The sequence below is a fragment of the Carassius auratus genome, chromosome 34 (genome assembly GCF_003368295.1).
Source record: "Carassius auratus strain Wakin chromosome 34, ASM336829v1, whole genome shotgun sequence".
Classification (NCBI taxonomy): domain Eukaryota; kingdom Metazoa; phylum Chordata; class Actinopteri; order Cypriniformes; family Cyprinidae; genus Carassius; species Carassius auratus.
In genome coordinates, this window is record NC_039276.1 from 25783690 (window position 1) to 25804455 (window position 20766).

At 36.2% G+C, this 20766-nt stretch overlaps 1 protein-coding gene across 2 annotated transcripts in view; it reads right to left on the reverse strand.

Annotated features, from left to right (window-relative positions):
• The window catches only part of LOC113053638 (collagen alpha-2(IV) chain-like), an 83442-nt gene that overhangs the window by 44668 nt on the left and 18008 nt on the right, over window positions 1–20766 (reverse strand). For both annotated transcript variants that reach the window (XM_026218811.1, XM_026218812.1), the window contains exon 4: window positions 7870–7950. In XM_026218811.1, coding sequence (XP_026074596.1) covers window positions 7870–7950 — 81 coding nt within the window. The remainder of the gene's footprint in view (window positions 1–7869; window positions 7951–20766) is intronic.

The window sequence follows — 20766 nt, forward strand, 5'->3', positions numbered from 1 at the left end:
TGTTGATTATGTTATTCAGTAGCTTAGCATACTTGATGACCTGCCACCCACTGCAGTTCCAGCTGTGCTAAACACTGCCCACCAGCAGACCAGCTGGCCAACCAGGGCAGAGCTCCAAACGTGGGTGGACTGAAGGCCTGCCGCTTGATTCAGCTGACTAAAGGAAACTATTGACTATTGACACACAATGGTCAATTGAGGGAAAGGACCCATTGCTGATTATCCAGTCATTTTACTCCATCCACTCCATCATCTGTAGCTTTCAGAAGATGCCAGTATCCTCAGCAAGCTATCGTGACAAAAATGTGAATTGAACGTTACCAGCTCGCAGCCACTGCTGAGGGGACAAGGGGATTTGATGGGGAACATATGGAAAGTGTTGCTGAACTACCAGCTGCTGGATCCTTTTTAAAAAGCTTTGATATGGATTTTCTTAATCCTTTTTAAGGCATATTCACACTAAATAAAAAATGTTCAGCCCATATTCTCTATAAACCCCTTCATGTTGTAGCTTTCTCTTTTGTAATTGGTGAATCAGCAAACACTTCAGTCAAGCATTTCATTTTTTTAATTTATTTTTTATTTATTTGGTACAGAATTCAACAGGTTTTCACATGCCTGAATTTCTGACTATTCATTTTGTATTACTACAAAGAGAGAATATGCACTACTGTTCAAAAGACTGGGGTTGCTAAGAGTTTTTACGCTTTTTTTTTTTAATTCTCACCGAGGTTGCATTCATTTGATTTAACAGTAACATTTTGAATATGATGGCAAAGCTGAATTTCCTCAGACCATTACAGATATTATAATGCATATATATTATCCATATAAAATCTATACAAATAAATTATTTCCAAAATTGTAAGACTTTTCTGTGTTGTAATTGTGGTCATATTCCATTAGACGGCTAAAAATTCTATACTGTTTAATGAGTAAATAGTATTAACCACAGAACATCACATAATCACCTTTATATGACCACTACCTCTTATTCTCATTTGTGGTCTTCTAAGAAATTACACCACTCCACTTTTTTGGCCCTGGTGTCCATTCCATGGTGTGTTTATCATTGTGACATTTAAGTATGACGTATGCAAGTGCACATGGCAGCAGAACAGTAATTACATGTCATACATGTAATGTTCCTGTGGGAGGAAAGGGTCTGAATAGAGAGAGAGAGATATAACATAATCTGATTCTATTCAATATAAAGTCATGAGAGACTGATCTACTTCTTCCTGTCCAGAAATAAATTATTGTACACTCCCAAAAAGAGGGAGAGAGAGAGAAGACTGTAATAATCCCTCACTCTCATCCAAATGTCACTGTATGGTGAAGAATTACTGGAAATAAGGCCAGGGATGTCAAGCATACACCCCATGGGCCAAATATAGCCCACAAAAGTGTCCCAGTGGGATGATTTGAACAATAATCTAAAATATTAAATAAAGCTTTATTTAGAAAAAATGTATTCGCTATGCAATATTGTATTTTTTTATACATAAATTGCTAATTTATTTGTGTTGATCTTGAGTCTAGGAACACCTAACACACACATTATAAACGGCGCCAGAATGTAAGTGATGATGCTGCTCTGCAAGTGAAAATGTCCAAAAGAAGAAGTTTGACCCGGAAGGGCGAATATTTCAGGAGAAATGGAAAGAAAGATATTTGTTCTTTGATATCAGCTGTATGTTTAATAACAACCCATGGCTGTGGTAAAGCTGTGCAATAATAAACAACAATATGAGGTGCACTGGACAGATTGGGATGGGAAAAAATGAGGTAAGGGTGCCCAATATTTATTGTCTACTATAATATCATAATTGTTGTTTTTACGATGTGAGAGCAGACATTATATAACTCACAAAACGGACATCCTGGGAGTCTTTTACTGCCGGATGAAGGCTTTTAGAATGCTGTTATAATGTTAAAAATACGCTGTAATAATAATAATACATGTTTTTTAGCAGCAATTCAGAACATTAGAATGATTCCTGAAGGATCATGTGACACTGAAGACTGGAGGAATGATGCTAAAAAAATCAGCTTTGAAATCACAAGAATAAAATTATATTTTAAAATGTATTCAAATAGAAAGCAGTTATTTTAAATAGTCAAACAAAAAAAATTCACAATATCACTGCTTTTGCTGTATTTTGAATCAAATAAATGCAGACTTGGGTAACAGAGGAGAATCTGTAAAATAACATTACAAACCTTTCTGTTTAAAAACTTTTTGACTGGTAGTGTATTTTAAAACAGGTTGGTCATCAATGGCAGGCGTGGCAAAATGTTTATTCTGGGCCCTGATCTGAGAGATGGTAGATGCTGATATGATATAATAACGCTCTGTGTTCTTCACATTGTAGACAGATACGCTCTTTAGGAAGATGTTTAGGATAAGACTGACTGACTGTGAATCAGTCCAAAGCAAGACTTCTCTACAGGAAGTGTGCCTGTCTGAGACAAGCAGACAGATGTTTTGGACATACGTCAAACCTCATGTGCATCTGTTCAGTGGCCTTCATCTTGATTCCTTTGAAGTCACTCGTGGTGATTTTGGTTAGATCACTGTTTAGACTGCCCACTGAGTGGAAACTGCTGGTCTAAATCCTGTGTTGAGACTAACACAAAAAGCAGGGCCTTTAGTAAAACAGGGGTATCTTTATCATAAAGTCCAAATAGACCACTGATATTTAAAATAGCCATAAAAGAGTGTTTACTAGTCTACTGTGAATGTCATTATGGTATTTACTAGTCCCTTGTGACATATTTGTTTCATAAATACAGGTCATTTTTATTTTACTTTACTTTTTTGCATTCTAGTACATTGTGTTGTTTAAAGGAAACTGCACAAATCAGCCATTCAATGATTATTGGGTTGCACAAACAGGCTTTTGGCCAGTCTGTTCTTCAAAAAGTTGGAAAAAGCCTAAGTCTGAAAGTTATTCGGGCTGCATGACTTGTGCATTTAAAAGAAAGATTCAAGGTCTGAATGTTATAAGGCAGGAGTACATATATAGATAGGTAGTCTTATATGTGGGGTCAATTTCTTTCTTTATCAATGAGAATAATTACAGCTGTTTAGATTACACAAACAGCACTCACTCAAAAAAAAAAAAAAAAAAAAAGAAGAAGAAGATCTGTGCCCAGTTGCATCTTGTGCTTCTTTCTGCCTACAGTGCTTCTTTTGTTTGTACGCTCTTTAAATCTAAAATGACTCCAAGACTCTACAGCTGAATATGGAAAGGGAACAGGCAAAGTGGAAGATGGTGATATTTAAAGGGGAAAAACATGCTTTGAGCTGAATAAAAAGAGAAGAAGAGTATCTTTCATTATGGATGCATGATGAAATGAAGATGGAATTCATCAGAATTATTATGGACTAGAGAGGTCTGTCTGAAAGAGGAAACAAATAATAATAATAAAACAAATCTGCTTTGCTTTTTGCTGCCTGAATGAATCTGTAGTCTTCAATATTAATCCATTTTAACTGTAGTGAGAGTAAAGGCATGGACTTGGGCAAGGGTGTCCAAACTCGGTTCTGAAGGGCCACTGTCTTGCAGAGTTGTCCTTGCCGGACAGTGTCCCTAGAGGAGCGGGACTGGACACCACTAAACTATGGTGTGTGTGTGTGATGCAGTAGACACCGACAGCAAACAAGTAAACAGAAGCTTGTAGTGAGACAGACACTAGGGATTCAGGAGCCCTACTGCATCCTCTCTCTCACACAAACACATGGAAGTCTATGAAAGGAGAAGCAGGATGCCAAACATTGATCCATTTATAGAGAATACATTTTTTACCCAGCACCCAAAAAAGACAGGCAAGAGGAACTGTGCCTCTTTCCCACCAAGATAAACTATTATGAGAGCCAAGCAATTATCTGATGATAAACATTCTGTTATACTTCCTGCTAAAATACAGCCATAAATTCTGTATGTGGGTCACTTACTCAAAATAGGGTTAGAGTTCATTTACTATCCTTCTGTAGCTCGAGTTCACTAAAGTCAAGTGTATTAAACATTTCCTCTCATCAAGTCACAACTCACTTCAGAAAGGGTATTGATTTGGGTTATTCTGCCTGACAGGACACTTCAGGTCCGTGGCATCTTTTAAAACTATTATTCTCAGCTAAGCTGCACAGTGCCAGGGCAGTTACATTCATAACATTTGTTAGACAAGAAAATGTGCTTACTGTGAACCACTGCTTGATCCTTCAAGATTCATTTGATCATTTTTTTACTGATAAAAGTACCACTGTGCATAAATCTAAATCATCAGTATATTGCAGATGTAGTAGTTAATCCAATAAAAACATAGTCTTAATTCATTTAAGACATAATCATTTAAAATATCCACAGTTTCTCTGGCCAAAAAAACAAACAAAAAAAACAATTATATATATAAATATATATAAAAAACAAATTAGTGTCACATTTTCCCCACTGGCCTTACATCTCAAGGCCAGGCAGAGGAGGGTCACAAGAGACCTAGTCAGAGACATGAACTATGTCCAGACATCTGTGAGGCTGTTTTTCCCTATAAACATCATCCATGAACACATTACCGCCGCTCCCTATACGCAGAGTACACAGTCTGCATAGGGCACCAACTCCCAGAGGGGGCACCTTCCCAGTTCCTCAAAAAAAAAAAAAAAAACATGCACCATTCTCCCATCCGCGCTTGCACCTCATGTTTGCAGCTGAATGTTCATAATTGATGGATGGACATCTATGCCCGGGTAAAGGACATCAGCAATCTGGCGCAGAGAAAGGAAAACTAAGGAAAGTTAAAAAAATAAAACAAATAAAAAACAGGCATAAAATTGGCTTGACGTTGGACTTTCGAGAGTCTCAAATTTAGGGACCGTCTCTAAAGTTACATGCTATATTAGTATACACTTTTCTAAAGTCAGTAGCATTTGAGGGAGAATGACTTACAATCATAAAAACAACTGTAATCGTTCATCTAGGTGTCAACTATAATGCACAATTGAACATAATGTTTAATATTTATTCAAATAAACTGTAAATCATATGTAAATTATGCTAATTTTTCACATGGCCTCAAACGCAAATTTGAAGCTCAGTAGAATTTGAGGAGAAAGACTTGCAGTCACAAAACAATTGTAATGTGTTCATTTAGGTGTCAGCTACAATTCACACCTCATACATTTTTAATATATATTAAATTACATTATAATTCATTTAGGTAAAATGTGGCCCATTTATCACTTTCAGGCACATTCCTGTGAAAGTATTTTTTTTTTTTTTAGTTTCCCTTACGAAAATTACCCATGGTTTTAACAATAACACCACAAATCATAGTTCTTGTAGCCATGGCAACTGCAAATTAACCATGGTTTTGTTACTTCAAATAATAATTTACAAAGAAGTATTAATATACTGTAATCTTTTGTTGTTGTTGTTGTTGTTGCTATAAAAACAGACCAAAGCCATCAATAGCCTTTAAAATGACTTAAATTATTTTTATTTTTATGCATCATATAAAAAAGCAATGAGGCAATAATGACTGGTTAATAATAACACTGTTAAAATATATAATGTAGGCAAATACAAAATAAACAATTAATGTACATGTTATTAAAAATGCCTTGTAATTGCTGCTGTTACAGGACAATCAATCTTTGTTTAGGCTACTGACCAAAAACAAGTTTGCTTTATATTTAGTCCCTTTATATGGCAAATATAAAAAAAAAAATCACTTTGTGAAGGTATAACGATGCAAATCCTGTTGTGCATTAAAACTATAAATCAACAGTGAAAAGCTAACTTATTTATAACAGAATGTCGGTAATGCTTTAGTAAAGGGACCAGTTCTCCCTATTAATTATTTGCTTATTAGCATGGCTATTATTAACATACTGGGGGTTTATTAGTACTTATAAAGCACATATTCTGCATGACCATATTCTACATGCCTAATCCTAGCCAATTGCTAAATTTAGCAACAATTGAACAACTATTAATAAGCAACAAATAATGAGTATATTGAGGCAAAACTCGTAGTTAAAAGTTTGTTGATACAGAGAATTGGACATTAGAATAAAGTGTGACCAGAATGTAAAACTGAACGGAAATATGACTTTTCAAGTGTGTCATAAAAATATAAACAGGAAGAGTTTGTCTGTGATTCCTTCCCTTTTCAGTCCAGTGGTGGCTCATGCCAGATCTCTCAGGGGGGGCACATGTTTGTTCGATTGATGAGGATAGTTCACCCATTCAATTGATAAATTAACAGCTAGTTAAAGATGTAAAGGGAACTGCACTACTATAGTATTAATTAAAAATAAACTGACATTAGGAATCAATCTCTTGCTCTCCTTATGTTTTTATATGCATGTTAACAGCAGCAGCAAATGAAGACTGATGCCAGGACGTGGTTTTCCAAAAAAAAACGTTTTACTTTGATTTCAGCTTAATAAGAAATAATTGAAGTCACATAAATCACTGTTTACACAACTCACTTATATTACTGCTCATTTATATCACATTCCTCACTTACATTACACTGCTTACTTAAATTACTCACTTATATTACACTGCTCCCAACTATCCATATGCATCTTTGCTCTTTCGTGTTTTTTCACCTTCTCCGAAAGATGATGCATTTCGGTGACACCTGTAGTTGTCCATGCAATGTCCGTCACGCTCTCGCGATGGAACAAAATGCAGCTGTAAATTAGCAGAATAAAGCGTCAGCTACTTCGCAGCCTATTAGCCTTTTTCTCTGCTCACTTCCTCGAAAATACTCGATTATACGGCTTCCCGCCCTTTGTAGATACTTGTTTGATGTTTAAATTTGGTCTTGGTTGTCCTAATTCTTTGATTGCCCATTTATCCTTATTGCTACAACAAATTAATGGTATTTCTTTCAGTGACACGATCGAATGAATCTACGCTGAGGTAACATTTGCTGTGATGTTGATCAAGTTCAGATGACAACTGAATTTGCATAGCTGTCCCCGTCTCTCTGTTTTTTTTTTTTTTTTTTTCACATTTGATAAAGATATTAAAGTAGTTTTTAATTTTTTCCTTGTTGTTAAAGTGAAAAATAGTTTTTAATAGTTTTTAACAATCGCCCTAATGGAGAAACCACCACTGTTTCAGTCTCTTCCCTTATGTTTAACAAAAGTAAAAATGTGTGCCCTTTACCTTCAGCAGCCATGGCACTTATTGTGACTCAACAGAACAATCAAACCCCTTTTCCTGAAAGTGCAGGAAATAAAAGTCAACTGAACTGACATCTCAAGTCATGCTCACAAGGACCTTCATATCCTGATGTTTGCTAAGGAATGTATTTCCTCTCTCCCTCAACCCTCTCTAAGGAGCTTTACTTTCACCACAGATGACGACAGGTCACAGATATGGTGAACAAACAGACAAGGTGTCTTGTACAGCCTGATACACTGTCAGACACCTACAATTCAATTTGGATTTGGTTTGTACTGTAAAAAAAAATCTGAAATGCTAAAATGAAGACATGCAACTTTTTGGAGTGTGCTTTAGGCCAAAATACCAACTGTAACCAACACAGTAAATTCACTATGTGTTCAACAAACTAATGATGTTTCGAGTTCAATATGCTTGCATTTTGAAATGAGGTTTCATTTTGTATTCTTGATTTAAAAATCTGTTTGGATTTTCAAATACCAATATAAATGATCAGTTAGCCATTGCATGATTTTGTCTCTCAGATTAGAATGCAAAGTGGTATATTTCTTGACAGATTCTGCATTTTGCATTGTGCATATTCCAGTGGTGATGAATTCAAATCCAACACAGTAGAACTGGATTGATAAAGATGCTGGTTTGGGTTCGCAGGCTGAAACAGACTTACCCTCGCACCCTTCTCAGGATAACACTGACACCCGCCGCTGCAGTCTCTGCCCCCACATGCTCCACCGCTCTTCTTCACTCCCTGAGAAAGAGAGAGAGGAAAAGACATGGTAAGATGGCACATGTTGAGATTGTTGGGTTATGTTCTTATTCTGCGCCAACATATGTAATGCCATAGGAAACAACAAAGTACATTAAATTTATAGCATGTTTAGAATTATAAATAACAGAAAAGAAAGCTGCAAAGTTGTGACGTCTTTTTTCTGATAAGGCATCTTGATATGGATTCCCATCATGTCCCAGACACTCTCATGACTAAGAGAGTGTTTAACTTACTAAAACAAGAACATACAAAAATCATCAACCACTTATCATTCATTTTTATTTTGGAAGAAAATAGGTGGTTGATGGTTTGTTTTTATTAAAACAGACAGATTTTGGGCCCTATCTTGCACCCAGCGCAATTGACTTTGTACACCGACGCATGTGTCATTCCTATTTTGCACCCGCGCAAAGCTCGCTTTTCCCTCCACAGAAGCACGTCGCTAAACTAGTGAATGAACTTGCGCTCCCTGGGCGGTTCAGCGCAAAAAAGGAGGCGTGTTCCGGCGCAAACAATCCCTGGTGCTATTTTGCTGTTCCATTAAACAATTGCGCCACTGACCAGAAAAAACCTAGTCTAAAGTCAGTGGCGCGTTGCGCGTTGTTCATTATGCTATTTTAAGGGCGCATGCTTGACCATAATGTATAGCGTGCACAACGCGCATACACTTTGCTCATGTAATCTACACAGATGCAACAGTTATTTTTGCAAATCATAAACTGTTACACTAAAAAAAATATTAACACATGAGATGACGGAAATCATTGTGGTGTGCCACGAAGATGTGAAAAAATAGGCATAAATCTAGCTTACAAATTATTCAGGCTAATTGTAGTAATTAAGGATCAGACCTGTTTGCCCAATAGTGGCAAGACATATAGGCTAAGTAAGGACATCTGACAAATATGTTTGTCCGTCAAGAACCAGGAAAAAAATCGATGAAACAATTGTGGCTATTTCCTCCCACGCCTGTTTAACCGACGCAATTTTGGGTGGGTTTCTCCCATCCCCATACAACACAACTTCTCTGTCTTTCACTGCTCTTACAAGAACATCAGTCTCCTCGGCTGTGAACCGCTCCTGGCGTGCGCCTTGTAAATACGCCATAATAATAGCAATCCATAATGGAACTTGCGCACCTGCTTTTAAAGGGAATGTTGGATGACGCTCTGATTGGTTTATTTCACGTTACGCCCAAACCACACCTATGAATAATGAAGCTACTTCAGACCAACCCATTTTAGATTTGCGCCGGGCGCAAGAGCCATTTATCCCGCCGGGAAAATAGCAACAGCGCCGAAACCCGCCCACAAAGTTACTTGCGCTTCGCGCTTTGACACTTGCGTTTCAGATCGTTAAAATAGGGCCCTTTGTGTTATGGGAAGATCACATTAAAGCTTTTACCATGCCTTCACCCTTTACTTTTGATACTTCTCAGCCTTGCCCCATTTTTTTTATTTATTATTATTTTTTTTTTTTACTAATTTAGTGTATATTTAGTACACATATAATGTTAATGTTATGAAATAAGCTTAACAAAAGACTTTAGCAGGCAACCATTCTGTTAAAACTATCAAATGTAATTTTTATCACACAATAAACCCTAATAATGTGAGATCTGAAGCCCATAACTGAACAAACACCCAACTGTGAATCAGAAAGTCTTTAAATATACCCTTTAAACAATGACTTAGCTGGACAACTAAGAACCAACTAAAATATTTGACCGTAAAGAAAAGTAAACTTAACTTGTGACATGCTTTAACCACAGGAATTCAGTTTAGGGAGTCTGCAAATGAACATTACTGAGCTAATGGATACATGAGTTATTTATTTATTGATTTTTTGTGGTGGAGAACCTTATTTATCGGAGGGTCTCATTCTATGACGGCAGCACATCTGCTCACACCTACACACTGATCCAATAGACTGCTGAAACAGCCCTGAGTGTCCATGAAACATATAAGGCCAAGACAAAACTGTCTGCTGTTTTTCTTGCTGTGCGACAAAGTGATTCAGAGACATTCTGTCTTGTTCGTCTGATATGAGATGCTGGGCAACCAACAGACAAAGGCCACATTGAGTCACAAAGAATTCTTTTAAAAGAGACCACAAGCAGATTCATGGTCCTCTAACAGAAGCAAAAATAAAGCTGCATGTCCTTCTTTTAAAATATCCATTCTGCAGAACCCAGATTTAGAATCAAATTAAACATTGAAATATTGAATATTTATCAAAAAGCTAAATTCTTAAGAGGATAGAGTAACAACTCAGCCTAATATCAAATATTAAATGGCAGAAGTAGGTGTACTGCTATTAATGATCTTGACTCTAGTGACTCCACAGGGAAGCATTGTTTTTCAGAAGGTGGGAAAGATTGAGAACTAAACAGGAGCACAAAAGTCATGCCAATTTAAACAATGAGTGCAAGACTGGCCAGTTTTTGTTTATTGCTAAATAGTTTTTGATTACAGCAGATGATGAGAGGACTATTGTGTTCTGTCCTGTTCCACCCCACACACACAAAAAAGACCTTTTCCACTGCTACCTGGAAAAACATTTCCTTACAAGTCTGAGACAACGATCACCTGATTAGCATTTGCACTGAGGAGTGTGTTTTTGTGCACGGAGGTAGGATGTTTTCCAAATCAAACCACTGGAGGACAAAGGGTAATGAGTAACAACGCTGAGTTATACCAGAAAAAGCTTGCCTACGGCAGCTCAGTGTCCTTTCATCCGGTCTTGTAATGATCGTACTACAGTTTCACACAGATATGAGGATTTTATTTCTAAACTGTGGTTTAATATTGGAGAAAATACATGTTCTTGTCATTATGTACTGCAGTTAACGGGTTGGATCATGTGTTGGAGCCATAACCTTGTGGGCTGCTCTCTGGCATATGATGAAACAGCACCTTAGGTGTCCCGAGTTTGAGCCCGGACTTGATGTCCTTTCCCAATCCTGTTCTCCTATAAAAATAAAAGCTTCTTTTGTTTCTTTTGTTTTATCTAAAAGGTCATCGTTCACCCAAAAATGAAACTACTATCATCATGTATTCCCGCTCATGACTTTCTAATCCTGTATGTTGTTCCTCAGTGGAGCGCAGAAGAAGATATTTTGAAGGATCCCTACTGGCTTACATCATGTGACGAAAAAAAAACAAACAAATAAAAATAAAATAAAAAACAAATGAACAAATAGAACTTAATTTGTGATGAACAGAAGAAAATAGGGGTAACACTTTAGAATAAGGTTCCATTAGTTAATGTTAGTTAATGTATTAATTAACATGAACAAACAATGAATAATACATTTATTACTGTATTTATTCACCTTCGTTAATGTTAGTTAATGAAAATACAGTTATTCATTGTTAGTTCATGGTAATTCACAGTGCATTAACTAATGTTAACAAGCACAACTTTTGATTTAAATAATGCATTAGTAAATGTTGAAATTAACATGAACTAAGGCTTATAAATGCTGTAGAAGGATTGTTCTTGCTTAGTTCATGTTAACGAAAGTAGTTAACTAACATTAACTAATGGAACCTTATTCTAAAGTGTTACCGAAAATAGTTATACAAATCAAATGAGGGTCCATAAATGATGAATTAATGGAAGATTGGGGGTGTAATATAACTTATAATATTACTTTTTGGAATAAGAATATCTACAGCACAAAGGTAAAATCAAAATACTCTATAACTTTAATGTAAAAAAAGGTAAAATTGTGAAATATTATTCAAATGAATAAAAACTAAAGCCTGAACAAACAAGCAAAAAAATAAAATAAATAAAAGAATCCCTTTTGCAAATTGAAAGTTTGAAATTGATTCAGAAGTATTTTTCTCACACATGGGAAAGTTGAAAGAGTGATCTAAAGTAAACAATAAATAGCTTTTCAAAAGCCCTCATGACAGAAAGCATTTGGTCAGAGTGCAGTCTGTTCAGCCCTCACAGGAAGGTCAGAGATCTGTCTCTTAGAAAAAAAACAAAACAAAAACTAACAATACCAGACAAATACATACATACCAGACAAAAACACAGACACAGATCTGTTACCACAAAGGCCAAAAATGTCCCAGACATCACTGACCGCTAACATAAAAATGAAACTACACACTACACTCATAGATAACAGTGCAGAGAAATGATGCACATTTTATACTTGGTTCAAGCTTAGACCAAACCCACCCACCTGCCACTTCATCTTTAAGTCTTTTTACACATACTGTACAACCAACTATACAAACCAGACTCAGCTCTAATGTGAAAGCATATTATGTCCTGGAGCATATTATGTAGAATTATTATATATTTGTTGGTATTTATGGTACATATTTCAAAGGAAATGTGTTGTCATGTAGAAGGAAGCTGAGTGTTCAATAGGCCTCATTCATTCAAAAAGAGATTTTGAGCCTCCTTAAATAAGAGACAGAGGCTCTACTATCTGCATTCATTTGCGATGATCATTCAACAACTATGCCCAAATCACATATAATCAAAGTCTCTGAGTCTATTAATAACTAGATTTTAACACATGCTGTAAATAATGACGTAATGATTGTTCATTTTTATACTGCATTGCTATAGAGAGACTCTGAAGTAGATAAAGACACTTTAGTATACCGTATAAAGACAATGCAAATGTATTATAGTTTAAGCTTATATTAAATGCAATTAAATCAACAGTGCAAGTGCACCATCAGTACAATCAGCACTTCTTTTTTTTTTTGAAAGAGTGGTGACAGTATGTGACAGCATGTATAAACCCTTAGTCTATAAATTCTTTAAGCCTAGACTTTAAGAACATGTCTAATAAAGAGGAAAGAGTCAGATAACAGTGGTATTTGTCCTTTTCCTGTCCCATCCTCAATGCACCATTTGGCCTTGTTTTGACTCCATAGAGTGAGTGTTCACTGCTCCAAAACATATCACTTATTGTTAGTCTTCTTCAAACATACAGATTTTTGTGAGATCCTTCATATCGACTAGGAAAATAAAAAAATAAAAATGTAATACTAAGAGCACCTTAATATCAATAATGTGTTTAAATTGCATAGCAATTCCACTTTGCCATTTTATAAGTCCCTACTAGACATGATTTGGTTTGATGTGTCTTGTTAGACATCACCCTTTGTGGGGTTTACTAGACAGCCTGTTGACATTACAATGTCTTAAACATGGCATGTTTACATAACTGCGTGGGCACATGGCAGGAAAATGAATTCCACCCCATTTATTTTTTTAAAGGGAATGCATTATTATGATAAAGAGAAAGAAAAATCCATTTATGGACGTCAGTATTTGCCTGTATACACAAAGACAACATGACTCATGCTGTTCTCGGTGCACCACAGTCACAGCTCTCTGTGGTTAACCACGTAGCCATAACTCCCACAATAATTTCAACATAACCATAGAACAGGTGTCTGGAACAAACTGGGGTCCAGATTCTTCAGGCCTTTTCCTCTGGACAGTGAAATGGGCAGGAATCCTGATCAACAGCACACAGAAATGAACAAATACAATATGTTCTTGGTTTACGCTGGATTATAGGCTTTAGTCACGGTACACGCCATGTTATTGTATCATGGATAAAATCTAAGCTGTGAGGGTCAGATGGACAGTTTGTTGAGCAGATTGTAATGTTTTTAAACTTGCTGTCATATGTTAAACTAATGAAATATTCACATTTGTATCTTAAAAAAAAAAAAAAAAAAACGATGATATGACATAGAACCTCAATATAGCACAATGTGATAATCTGTGCATCTACAGGTACTCGTCATAGATCATAACCTTGCTTCATTATTGAAAATTAAACATAATATATATTAACTAATGTCCACTGGATTTGAGGGACAACATATCAACATATCTCCGAACTTGGGGTTTGTTTGTTTCCCAAAAGCATCATTGCCGAATATGATCACAAGTGCCATGGTTAGCAGCATAGTTCAACGTTTCATTGTTTCTCATAGTTCCAACAAACATTCACAAACAGCATCGCAAATTTGTGTGGTTGGAACTATAGCTCTTGAACTGTGGTTAAAAGAGTAGTTTCTAGTTATTTGTCAGGTGTAGGGATGTTATGATGTAATGAAGAATCATAAAAATGTTTTAAATCAATTACTGTCCGAGGTCGGCATTTCACGATCGATGCATATCCATCATCAGGGTTTGTAATCGATGCATCGAGAAAACGAGTGAATCGTTGCACTACTCTAGTTCTGTCCAAAATCTACCCGGCGCTGGGATGCCAAATAACCCAGAAACGTTTGTGTTTAACCCAGAATTTTTTTAGAGTGACAGAAAACCAAGATTTCCTCTGTGAACATTGCAAAATACGGAAGGGGTTTGCAGTTTCACAGTAAATACCCTATCTGCTGCTCCCATATGACAGCTACTTCAGGAGGAGTTGGGACATCCTTTCTGTAATCAAATCCAGGTCTGAAGCAGCCAGAAACGAACGCTTAGTTGTCTTTTCAGTGCAGTTTGTTCTGTTTCAGCATGTGTAATGTTTTTACGTCATGGTCCTATTAAGAAAAAGTTACCAAAAAAGTACCATAGATAAATCATTTTCATTGGGCATGCTAATACCATGGTATTCTTGAAATAATGTATAAGGATCGAGCTGCATGAGTATGGTAATCTTTCCAAGTACCAAGGTATACAACATATGAAAGGTACTGTCATGGGATGCCATCACTGTACCATGGCACCACCGCAGTACTTTTATGTGTAGGTCAATTTCCATCTTTTAGAAATGATATACATTATAGAGTATTTCCATTAATGCAGTGACCGAAATGATGAAAAAAAGACTCATACATTAAAGCAACAGTTTGAATTGTGTGACAGAGTGTGTCAAGCTATTCTGATATCCTGACATCCCTGTTAAAACACATTAATGCACTACAGTGCAGACACCATTTGTGCCTGCTACTGAAGGTTACTTTATACATAAAATATTACATATTAAATATTTACATTTTTGAAAATGGCTAATAGAAAAATGCAACAGGTCTCAAAATGATTGAAGACACTGTGATGGAATCTCAGTTTACAGACATAAAACAACACTGAGGTGAAGTATAAACACACATAGCAAACCTCTTCCATATACATTACAGAGCTTCGGATGATGATGAGAGCTGATGTTTGATGTCTGAAAATGTATGAAACTACTTCTGGCTTTAAATCCAGTGAAAACATGGCAAGAGGAGCTGTACCCTAACTCAAACGTTTACTGAAGGGAGTTGTTTTGTGACTGAATAAGACTTTGAACTACTCAGCTGTCTGCTTGAACAGTTACACTAGTCAAGAATCTCAGACCTTTTTAAAGCTTTCTGAACATATTTTGCCCTCTGTTGACCTCTCACCTTAGCGGTGCTCTCATCTCAGCTTGGGTCCTGATTAGAAAGATGATTGAAGACAAGAGCTACGATTGTGAGCTGAAGTCTTAAAGTCTTGAGTGCTTTCGGCATTCACTTTGTACATTTTTCATAACATTTTAATTATATATATATATATATATATATATATATATATATATATATATATATATATATATATATATATATATATATTGTAAGTAATTTATTTCTTGTTGACACAAAGCTTGAAACTCACATCATCCAGATTAGCTCTCTAGCCCAACGTGTCAAATCATATGCTCCCAGCACTAGGCCGCAGCTCCGAAAGCTTATTGCTTTCAGTAACATCAGAAACAAGAGACTGTATAAAATCATTTGACAGTAAATCAATGTGTCAGAAAATCAAACAGCTGCTGTACAACAAAACGATTTAGTTCAGCACCTATTTACTGTTCAGCCAATATATATGTATATATATAATATATATATGTCAAACAAAATCTAGACATATGGCAAAAAAATTATAATAAAAAAAGAGAAAAAAAAGATACACACTGCCTTAAAAAGTGTCTCATCCCGCTCAACCTTTGTCCTGTGCACTCACAACTCTCTCTGTGCTCAAGCACAATATATTAAATCTTTTCACACCTTATAACCTTTTCTGTTCTCATCTTTTACCATGTGCAGTGAGAACGTTCTGTTCCGTTAACATGGTCTTGAAAAAAAAAGGCTGTGCATCACAGACAGAGTGTGTGAACCTGGAGTCAGGGATATACCCAGTCTGCTCTGTTCTCTTGCTACACTTAGGTGCGCTGCATTCTGATTGGTTCAAATAACATACTGCGGGAGGTCAGGGCTGCGGAAAATCATGCTATAAAGGGATTTAGAAATCGTGCACACTCAAATTGCGATTTTATTTCGATTTTGATTAATCGCACAGCCCTATATATTATATATTACTATTATTATTACTATTATTATTATTATTTTTTTTTTTGAGGAGCACCAGTAGGAGCTCTGACTTGGTACCTGAAATTAGAAGAATAGATTAGAATACAAATTGAATAATAATAATAATAATGATAAAACTAAAATTTACAGAATCTAGCATGATGTTTATTATGAATAAAATTAGTTTCATTAGTACACTTTCTTAAAAAGTTTTAAGGCTTTTTTTTATTTGTCAAGACCACAAAATTGCTAAATTTTTATATTAATATGAAATTTACACAGAGAAGGTTAGTAAGCTACCACATCACGCTACCACATTTTCAGTTTGTTTTTGTATTTAATTTAATTTTATTTTTTTGTGGCTATATTATTCAAACTGTGAGTATGTTTGTTTATAAATAGTTTTTTTTTTTTTTTTTTATAATCATATAATCATACAGAGTTATAATCAAAATTCAGTTTAAGTTTAACTGTGTATGAAGCTTCTGTGTTTGATAACGCAGTAGAATGGAGACCCAGACTGGATAAATTCAGAGGGAGCCTGACGGACTGAGCTGGAGGAGGCATCATACCACCTGCCAATGAAAGGACTTTATAATGATTTGCTATGAGATTGGAATGTGACCTGTGTGTATGCATGTGCATGTGTGTGTGCGTGTACTCGTGTGTGACCCTCACACAGGTCAGTGGGAGTTCAGTGGGACTGTGCTGCTTCACATGTCTGAGGGAGTGCGAGCAGCAGCTGGGCTGTAAAGCTCAGAATACCAGCACACTTCATGAGTTTTTCAGGATTTCACCATGACGTCCTGCTGATACACATATGTTCTCGTGTAACATAACAGATGATACTGTGTGATAGGAATCGACCACACAAACAAACTATCATGGCTGGATCTGCATGCTTGCGTTTATGGCATGTGGAGGTATATACTGTAGGTCATCCAGGACTCACGCAGGATGCAGTGACAGTTAATTATGGTCAAATTTATCACAGTTGTACTCTGCATTGAGGTCGCATTAAAATAGATGTACTCTATGTTTACCTTGTACATTTTTTTTTTATGTCATATGTTCACATATTTTTTCTTTTATAATGCAAACTATACACTCAGTGCCAGCCTGCCAGTGAATGGAGATGTTTAATCTACAAGCGTATTATTCCTATTTGCTGCCATTCACATCCCTTCACAAGTTCGCCTTTTAAGCCATTTTCATTCAACTCGTTGTAAAAGCAATTAGTCATGCATCCTTCAATATTAGTAAACATCACAAATAAATTAGTTTTAAAATGGTATGCACTCCTGTGTTTAACTTTTTATCTGGTTGTTACAGTCAGAAAAACAATTAATACAATGTTGTAGCCCATGATCACTCTATTTTTTTCATATAGGTGTTACTATAATGATTTTGTAAATGGTGATCAGCAACCAAATATTGTATATAATGTGCAAGTTACTGCCTTTTGCCTTTCTCCCTTTTTGCAGACAACACAAAGGCAGAGTACAGTACAGAGCTCAATATATTTTTTTAAAATTTTCATTACTAAAACATCTAATTGCCAGATTTTCAGTGTCCTACCTATAATTAATCTGGCTGGACAAATAAAATGATAAAATAAAAATAAAAAAAGTAATTTTTCACAGTTCCAGGCTCGAGCGAGTTCTTTGTTACATAATACTTTTTGCCTTTGTAGGGCAGTTACGTGGATGTGTGTGCATAAGTGTGTTATGTGTAGCCGTGACTGATTGCCTTGATCTAAATTACTATTCTTCACTAAAAGCCCAGTCTGTGCCAGGTACCTAATGTCCACAAGACACCATCACATAACAAAAGGGACACACATGCATTTGTATACAAACACCGGCAAATGGAGATATGAATTTGGCAGAACAGGACGATGATCTCAAAACCAGACATATAGTCGGAGTCAAGCCTCGCATAGAAACATAGTCACTAAAACATCATATACTTCTTCCAAAATGCATGAAAAGACTCACTCTGGTTTATTTGACAGATTCCTATTTATTTTCAATCAGTTACTTGATCTAAGGCAATTGTATGGTACATTAAATCATGTGGCTCATTGAGGATAGTGTTTATTTATTTAGCCATAAGGCAAACTCCAGCCTCCAGTGATAGCATTCAAGCTGCTATTTTGCCTCAAAACCAGAATAGTTGAGAATAGTTGGCCTAACGTGCTAAACTCCAACAGTTCCAATATTCGGATATGCTGAGGTTTCTGGGTCTCCCAATGGTGGCAAGTGTTTACACACTTTCTTAGAAGAGATTGGGAGAATCTGAAGATCTTAATTACTATGGTTCAGGTGTATTTAATTAGGGTTGGAACAGAACTCTGCTTGACAGTAGCTGTGTCCAAATTCAGGGTCTGAATCCTCCTTAGGATCCTTCCTACCCGGTTGAAGGAGGAGGGGTCCTCCGACGACCGCAAAAACCGCAAGTCGGTGTTTGTGAATTTGGACAGCCTACCCTTCTTTCAGTTCCCTCCCTTACCCGTTGCTCATATCCTGTCGCCTAGCAACCGTGACAGCGCTAAGCAAGACGCGGGTGAAGAGCTCATCGTTCTCTCCCCGGAGCTTTATAAACACTTCTGTCTGCTCTTTCATCCTTAGACGCGTTAAAAACTGCTTCAATCACTAACAAATAAGCTGTGTGTAAGGGGATATTCACACAAGCAGTAAGGAAGAAGCTAGTTTACGAAAGTAAACGTTTTTTTTTTTTTTTTTTTTTTTTTTTACATATACACGTACAAATAAAACAAAATGCCTAACTAGAAAACCACTGAAAATATATATTTTTGAAAAGCCCGTTTTTAAAAAAACATCGAAAATAATACTCCTCCCCCACTCCGCTACCGCTCGCTTCGTCCTGCCGAAAAGAATTATGGGATAGGTAGGACGCGAAAGGATCCACCACACCCATCCTTCCAATTCAGGGAAAAGGAGGATGCATTTGTGGGCCGAATTTGAAGGATCCTACGAATTTGGACAGCCTTCGTCGCGGCGCTGATGTAACATCCTTCAAATGAGTCCTCCGAAGGATGTAGACCCTGAATTTGGACACAGGCAGTGGCTCTCCATTGCCATTCTGCCTTCTCACTTATTTACATTTCTGGACTCTGAATGGAGCTGAGTCAAGTCAGACTTCTGACAAAAGGCTTTTATGAAACTATATGTAAACCTCAAACTATATTTACAGTTGCAAATGTTTATATTTCAAAAAGACTTATGGAGATAGATGTTGGAGGTGTTGGCTCACAGGAGGTTCAACTCCTATTTCTTATAGTAAGCTTTTTTGAGTGACAAAACCAAAAGTAAAATCTTGAATGATATTAACAGCAATAAGTGTTATTAACATATTATAACATATACAAGTTTTTTGCTAATTAATTTTAACAAAGTATATCTCTTCAGGTAACTGATCAAAGAAAACATATATCTATGGTCATAACCAGGGTTTGAAAATTAGTGAGGTCTGGGGTGGGGTTAAGAATTAGGCTTTAATAACCCTAACAAATACAACTCATTATTAGGGTTGGGAATCGTTAGAAATTTTCCGGTTCCGATTCCGGTTCCGGTTCCACCTAACGGTTCCGGAACTGATTTCGGTTCCATTAAAATCATTAAACAATTATTAAGAAATAGTGGTAAGGAAAAATGCACAATACTCAACTACTCAATGCTCAATACTGTTTATTACTTACTGTCAACTTAATTTAAAGGTTGGCAATGTCAAAATGCAACATATATTACAGTGTAAAGATCTTCATAAGTGGGATGGGGCATTTTTAGACATTTTCCGGTTTGGCTTCTGGTTCTATTTAAATTAAGTATTATTATGTTTTTTTTTTTTTTTTTTACTATTTTACCTTAGTAAAAGTAAGTAGGTAGTAAGTAATGTTGAGTAATGCTAGTCCATCAATGAGCATGTGTTTCAAAGTTGATGTTTTTTACACTATCAATAACGTTTTGCTTTTCAAGCAGGAATAAGCTGGTTGGCCAAATAGTCCTTTGAGGACTGAGACACTTATTAATTTCCCTTAATTAATGAAATATAAATGGTTAAACTTATGTATACACACTCTCCATAAAGTCCCTATTTTACAAATAATAATGCAAATAAAAAATTTGAAAAATGATTTCCAGATGTGTGATATACTTTTATTCCTCAGCAGAAAAATGCATAAGAAACAGGAAAACTATGAGGAGATAAGCAAAGAAATGGACACTGAATTTGGATTTGGTTATTCCGGTTGTCACGCCGAGTGACAATTAGAATCACTCTGGAGAATAAGTGAAAATGGAGCGATAGAGATAGATAGACTGATGGTTCGGGGAGTGAGACACGAGGGGAGGAAGGGGAGAGTGGACATGGGATATCACAGGAAGAAACTAATTAGGAAAGCTGCCAAGCTTTAGAAACTCTGAAAACTTACAGATTGTGG